Here is a 7,410-nt window from a genome sequence, read left to right as displayed (position 1 = left end):
AGTAGAGGCTACGGCGGCGAGGCAGGGCCAGTGGCAAGCAGAGGCTGCGCGGCACGGCATGGCACGGCAGGGCTGCGCCTGTGGGAGCCTGCGTGGGAGCCCCTTGGCTTCGGCTGCGCCGGAGGCCGACCTCGACGTGACGGCGGCGGCAATGGCCGGGCGCTTTGGGGCCATGGGGGCGGCGAGTGCGGAGGGGAGGTGCGGGCAGTGCAGCGTCAATCGGGAGTCTGTGGCGTCAGTGGTGAAGAAGGGAGAGAGAATGGGTATGACAGGTCGGCCCGGCCACGTCATGGCTTAGTTGGCAAAAAAAGAGCAAAATCACTGCCATGTCATCATAATACCACCCAGAAGGGGTTGGGGGGGGCAAAGTTGCACGGTATTAATTGTTGGGGTATCCATTGTGTCCGGTTTTGTAGTTGGGGGTTAAAGTTGGACAAACCCAAGAGTTGAGGGGTCAAAATGGACTTTTTCCTAAATATAAAAGGTCACGGCCGATTGAGGATATCCAATCGATCAAAATCAATACAAACCCTATTTTTCATCCTATTTACCAAACTCTGGCTTTTGCAACCTCCATCAGCTGTTCTTCCTTCGTCTCCGCAACGTCTGAAGGCGTTCTAGGTGGCCTGCCGATCCTAGAACAACCCTACGTGCGCCTGCCCTGACGGGGTCCCTTAGACCGGTCTGACCGCTCCATGCAGGAGGAGCTACATCGAGCTCCTTCTCACGCTGCACGATCTAGTGCGTTCGTGTGTTGACCGAGATTTGCGTCAACATACTTTTTGGCGACTCGGCTGGGAAAGAAAGATCTTGGTTAGTAAAACCGATCTAATCTACCCCGAAGAAGATGGGCTCTACTGCCGAAATCGATCTGGACAACATCATCCCTTCGACGTACAAGCATCTTCCAGAGGAAGTTCGTCTGCTGCTAGAGGAGCGCAAGAAGAAGCGCGATGAAGAAGATCTACTAGCGGCGCTTGCAAGCATCAAGGTCGATCGACGCGGCAAAGTCACCAAGATCAAAGAGATTGACTTCGCTTCTGCCTCCACATATGCATCTACTGAGGTAACACTTGCCACAACTGCTCTACCTTCTGGTATTACTATGGAACAAATTTAGAAATTGTTAGCTAAGCGTGATGTTTATTGGATTAATTGGCTTAGCTCTAAGGAAAGAGAATCGGCTGGTACGAAACCAGAAACAGCCGATGAACATCCATCTGTTTCTACTTCTGAATTTTATGTTCCTTAACCATCGGTAGCATCTCCTACGAGTCAACCTTAATATGGGATGCCGATGAATTATTTCAGTGGCCAAACTATGACACCCACGTACACTGACCCTATTATGAGTATTCCTGGTTCGGCCAGCATTAGCCGAACAAACGAGATTGTTCAGTACACACCACCAGAAATCTCCAGGAACTCAGTGCCACACATCGGTCCTATCTCCGACGAGATGTTCGAATGATAAATGCAGCGTTGGCAAAATCGGCAGAGACCGGTCAGACTGGTATACCAGTCTGGTCAGACCGGTTCACCCCCACCGGTCTGACCGGTCCATCCGGTCAGTTTGTTTCAAACCAGCGTGAGGTATCTACATCCACGCAGCCAAATTCTTCGAGTAATTTTGACAAAATGCTTGCTGATTATAAGAATGATTTGGCTAATTTGCTTAGAGAAAATTTTGGAGTAATTTAATCGGCCATTAATGAAGGACGATTGGTTATTCCTAATATGCAGATTGACCAGAATCCTTTCCCGGTGCATACGTTGGAATTGAACAATCCTAAAGTGCTAATTCGGCTGAGTCAAGCCGAATCGACGAAAGGAAAGAATGTAGTCATTGGTGATGAAAGACCTGAGAAGAAGCTGACACAGAAGACCCCTCAAAGCGCAAAAACACTAGGGGGCAAGACAAGAAGAAGAAAGCTGACAGCAAGTCGACCGGTCTGACCGGCCACAGCGGCGGTTTGACTGGTTCGACCGGTCATGGGATCGGTCTGACCGGTGCGCCCAGTAAATCTGTGAACTCCTCCAAAATCAAGACAATACCAAGTTTTAAAGAATTTTTGGCCAAATATGAGAAACAGGGGAGTGCTCAGAGACAGAAGAGGCGACCAAGCGAAGCAAAGGATACGGGATCATCGTCGAAATATCAGGAGCAATCGAGTCAAGGTAACTATATTTCATCTAGTGGACCGATTGCTCCATGATATTGCTGATATCCTTAGTTTTATACACCTATAGATTATAGTAGGATACATATGCAATCATATTATATTCAATATCCTCCTATGTATCCAAATCATGCATTACTACAAAGACCGATTGTTGCTAGCAATAATCCGGTCAAGCAAGATGTTGATTGCAGCAAGGAGAATGAGAAGAGCAAGGAGTAAGATTCAAAGTATTTACAGCCGAGGTGGTGTCCCTCAGGCTTGTCTCATACTCAGAAGCGAAGGCTGCAATGTATGCGAAAGAAGGAGACAATGGCGCAACAAGTGGAGGCCGTGCCAAAGACGTCAGCAATAATGAAGATGGTATGGCGGCCCAAACACGTTGTTTGGACATCGACTTGATTAGAGCAAGTTATGGCCGATAATTAGTTATCGCCCTTAGCCCAAATAATGGCCGATGTAATGATAATCATCGCCCTTAGACAATTTTGGCTCAGAAGAATGTTTTTTGGTAAGCAAACTTTACCAAAAAACAGGGGGCATATGTTGACAGCCAAAATTAGCACCAACCGGTCTGACCGAGCAGTCTGATCGGTCGAGGCACTGTGGCCTGCCCGGCAGAGACCGACCGGTCTGACCGGTAGATCCGACCGGTCTAGGAGGAGTCCGAGTCAATTAAGGAGTTTTTGTAGATTTAGATTTGTAATAGGGATTCCTTGCGAAATAAGTCCACCCCACCCTATAAATATAAAGGGTCACGGCCGAGTGAGGATATCCAATCGATCAAAATCAATACAAACTCTACTTTTTATCCTCTTTACCAAATCCTAGCTTTTCCACCCTCCATCTGCTGTTCTTCCTTCATCTCCGCGACGTCTGAAGACATTCTAGGTGGCCTGCCGATCCTAGAACAACCCAACGTGCGCCTGCCCTGACAGGGTCCCTCCCGGGCTAGCGTTCGTCAGCCGTCGCCGATTTCACCCCGGGCGACCGATCTGACCGCTCCACGCAGGAGGAGCTGCATCGAGCTCCTTCTCGTGCCGCACGATCTAGTGCGTTCGTGTGTTGACCGAGATTTGCGTCAACAACTTGACCTCTAAAAATGTTCGCTTGCAACTCGCACATGTAATTAGCAAATCCGGGATGTAAAACATACTTTCATAATAATTTTATCCCCCCTCCCCACTATTAGAGGTAACATATATGACCATTTGTCGCAGACACCACTGCTAGCCAACTTGACTAACCTTAGCTTCAAACAACTTTGCATAATATCAAATACAACCTCACATACACATTTTTATCATGAACATATTTTCATAACAACGTTACATTTTTTTCTTTTTGGTTAGGTGGATTCCTATTTCTTATTGCATATCCTTGCCGATGGGCGATGACCAAATGAAATGATGGATCCATGTTCAGTCTGAGTGGAAAAGAACAACCTCGAACGTTTTTCACACAAGACTCATGCCAATCCTTAGATGCTATCCTTGAGAATTATTTTAATGGCACTGTCATGGTGCTAATAATGTCATGGGGTGGCTGACGATGATGGGAGTGGTTGGGAGGAGGAAGAGATCGGGGGGTCATTGTGTGGGTGCGCACAGGGAGAACGGGAACGGGGTTCCGGTGGGTTGGTCGATGCGGGGAGGGACAGAGTTCCACCTCCGGTAGTCGTCGCCTGGTTGGAGTTGGGCTCACTCCCCAAACCAAACCTACACGAGCGGCCTCTGAAGCTGAACCCTAGAAAAACTATTTCATGAACACTCTGTCTCTCTCTACGGAGGACGGCACGAAAACAACGACAGAGAGGTAGGACAGGACAGGGTTCCGTGCCGTTGTATAGTACCAAGTACCGTAACCGAAGCTGGATCGGACGGTCCGGAGCCGCGCGAGACACGATCAGGTACCACTACTACAAATCCGGCTTTTTTTCCCGGTTCAAAAGTGCCATTTGTCTCGATTTTGGAATAGGGGATTCACCTTCGAGGACAAAAGTCTGGAAGTTTTAGTCCCGGGTGGCAAAACCGGGACAAAACATCTCTAACGCTAAAATTTTTTTTGCGCCCCGTGGGATTCAATCCCGAGACCTCTTGACTAGTGCATGGTTTCTTTGCCAATTCATCTAAGTAGTATATGTGACTCAATATAGAATAACTTTTTTTTGAAGTATCACGTGGAGGGGCCTTTTGTTTGGGTTGATAACACCAACCGGGATTAAAGGGTCCTTTAGTCCGGGTTGGTGCCACCAACCCGGACAAAATAGTCACCATTTAGTCCGGGTTAGTATTACCAACCAAGACTAAATGGTTGGACCTTTTGTCCCAGATGGAACCATCAACCGGGACAAAAGGGGGACTTTTGGTCTCGGTTCGTGCTTCCAATCGGGACAAAAGGCACATGTCCCCCCGCTGGCCCGACTAGCCGTTGGATCCGGGATAAAAGCCACCTTTGGTCCCGGGCCCAAAAGCAGCCGGGATAAATGGCCTAGATCAAAGATCTGTTCTGTAGTAGTGAACTGTAGCAGCGGAGCATTGTGCATACTGCACCCAGTCGTGGTGCAGAAGGCCTTATTTAGTTGCAAAATTTAAAATTTTAAAACTATCACATAAAAAAAGAATCTTACGTAGCTGGAGTATTAAATTTAGACGAAATAAAAAATAAATTGCATATTGCTTGTAAATTGCGAGACGAATTTAATGGTAATACACATGTGCTAATAATAGATTAATTAATCTTAATAAATTTATATTGTAGTTTACAAATGAATTCTGTAATTACTTTTATAATTAGTCTATGTTTAATACTTCAAATATGGAAAGATTTCCTTAAAAAATTTCGGGCGCAACGCAACTTAACGAGGTCTGATATCACTCTATGTCTGTCCTTCTGCCATCAGTCTCGAAGCAAGACCAAGGAACGGACCTGATTGGCTGAATTGAGCATCTCCAACAGATTACTCATCACTCTCCCTAATATCAAAAAATTAATATTTTGGTGATGGGGTGTTCCAGCAGATTACCAATCCGATCCTCTTTACCTATAAGTTTTTGGTAATCACCAAAATACACCTCTCTCTCACCTAAATATGTTGGAGATTTAGGTGATTGAATTTTGGTAATTTGCTGCAACAACCATTACCTAAACAATAAAAGTAGATATTAGTAATGGAGAGAGAGAATATTTAGGATATGAGATATGAATAATATGTTGGAGATGCTCTAATCCAAACCAATCCCATCCATCTCCATCTCTCTAAGAAAAACTATACTACACACAAAGAGAAAAGCAGAACGCAGTGTTTTATTTGGAGTTGGGAGTGTTCGAGGCAGAGCAAAAGGTAGCCTCCTCCTCCTATATTAGCAGGAGCAAGCCTCCATTTGCAGCAGCAACAAGCATACCCTTTCCCTCTCTCTTATATTGCAGCTTCCTCTCTCACAATCCCTCCCCTCAAGCCTTGAGCCCAGATGGTTCATGAGATGGCTTGTTTCTCCGGCCGTGCTCCACCGGCGGCGGCTCTGTCTCCGTTCCACGACGAACATGAGCCGGCCGTCGTTTCGGAGGAGGTGTACCACGGCCATGCAGAGGGCCTGGAGGATGCTAGCTGCGGCCGCGGCCACGGCGCCGGTGGTGGGCTGGGGAAGCTGTGCACGAGAGGCCACTGGCGGCCCGCCGAGGACGCCAAGCTCAAGGAGCTCGTCGCGCAGCACGGGCCCCAGAACTGGAACCTCATCGCCGAGAACCTCGACGGCCGATCAGGTAAGCTTTGCAATGCGGTGATGGTGATGGATTCGAACGGGCATTTTCCACTGAGAGGACAGAAAAAAAATTCAATCCATTCTTCGTGTTCCTGAATGATGCGTGCTCTGACGGAATGATGGAGCAGGGAAGAGCTGCCGGCTGCGGTGGTTCAACCAGCTGGACCCGCGGATCAACCGGCGGGCCTTCTCCGAGGAGGAGGAGGAGCGCCTCCTGGCGGCGCACCGCGCCTACGGCAACAGGTGGGCGCTCATCGCCCGCCTCTTCCCGGGGCGCACCGACAACGCCGTCAAGAACCACTGGCACGTCCTCGCCGCGCGCAAGCACCGCGAGCAGTCCGGCGCGATCCGACGCCGCAAGCCCTCCTCCTCCTGCACCGCCACCACCTCCTCGTCGCACTTCGCGCCAACCCCCGCCGTCGTCGGCCACCGCCACGACCGCTCCCCTCCCGTGGCGTTCCACGCCGGCGGTGCGCACGCCCAGCACGGCGTCCGCACGGAGGCGGCGGCCGCGACCACCCGCGCGTGCAGCGGCGGCGAGTCCGAAGGGTCCGCGTCCACCTGCACCACCAACCTCTCCCTCGGCTCCGCCGGCGCGGCCGCCGCCCCCTGCTTCTACCAGAGTTCGAACGACGACGCCGCAGGCTACGACGTGGCCCCTCGCGCCGCCGCGTTCGCGCCCGGCGCGCGGTCCGCGTTCTCCGTTCCCTCGCCAGCGCGCCACCGGGCGGCGGCCTCCGACGATGGCTGCGGCAAGCTCGCCCGGCCCTTCTACGACTTCCTCGGCGTCGGTGCGACATGATCAGAGTCCAAGCGGGTGGCGGCGTACAGGTGGTCCTGAGGGATAGTAGCAAACATCAAATCCCCCCGTGGTCAGGATGAAGCCTATCTGAGAATAGGATGATGTGGACAAAGGAATCTTCCACCCATTAGCTACCAACTTGTAGAAAGTGGTTTATTAACTCTAGAAGTACTAGTTAGTTTTTCTCATTTCACTATAGGAGTAAGTGGGAAGCTTAGTTTTAATTTCTCATTTTACTATTAGTTGGAAGCTTATTTATTACCCTCCACTTTAAATGGATTCCGAAAAATTCTTTAAAAAGACAAAAATATTTGATGGACTTTTATCATCCTTGATAAAATAGATAGTGAATTTTAATTTGTTTCTAAATTGCTCACATTTGCTATTGAGAAAAAATATCCCAAAATACCCTAGTATCCACTCATAGATTATTCACATGTGTTCCTACAAAGGTACCCACATCTGTCACATATATATTACGGGACAAAATTTAACTGAAAGTGGCCCTAATACATGCTTCAATCTTGTCACCTACATATGTCGTTAAAAATTAAAACAAAGTACCCTGATCGCATGCTTCTAAGTTACCTTCATCTACAATTCTAAGAAAACTAATTAACATAAAGTACCATTGCCATGCATTGTTCCATGCGGTTTTCATCTAAAC

The 7,410-nt window shown here is 48.8% G+C and overlaps 1 protein-coding gene across 1 annotated transcript; it reads left to right on the top strand.

The window, feature by feature from the left end:
- Positions 1 to 5,515: 5,515 nt before the first annotated feature.
- Positions 5,516 to 7,062, top strand: LOC120673485 (transcription factor CSA-like). The gene is made up of 2 exons (XM_039954332.1): positions 5,516 to 5,942; positions 6,070 to 7,062. Exons 1-2 carry the CDS (start codon positions 5,651 to 5,653, stop codon positions 6,741 to 6,743), a joined length of 966 nt encoding a protein of 321 aa, XP_039810266.1. The 5' UTR covers positions 5,516 to 5,650; the 3' UTR covers positions 6,744 to 7,062.
- The last annotated feature ends 348 nt before the right edge of the window (positions 7,063 to 7,410 follow it).

The sequence above is a fragment of the Panicum virgatum genome, chromosome 5N (genome assembly GCF_016808335.1).
Source record: "Panicum virgatum strain AP13 chromosome 5N, P.virgatum_v5, whole genome shotgun sequence".
Classification (NCBI taxonomy): Eukaryota; Viridiplantae; Streptophyta; class Magnoliopsida; order Poales; family Poaceae; genus Panicum; species Panicum virgatum.
Note: the sequence above shows the minus strand (reverse complement) of the source record. Positions and strands in the feature narration are given on the sequence as shown.

Excerpts from the sequence above, each read along its gene's own strand:
- LOC120673485 (XM_039954332.1), top strand. The coding sequence starts at position 5,651 with ATGGTTCATGAGATGGCTTGTTTCTCCGGCCGTGCTCCACCGGCGGCG. Across the intron at positions 5,943-6,069 it reads GAACCTCGACGGCCGATCAG|GGAAGAGCTGCCGGCTGCGG; the intron begins GTAAGCTTTGCA and ends ATGATGGAGCAG.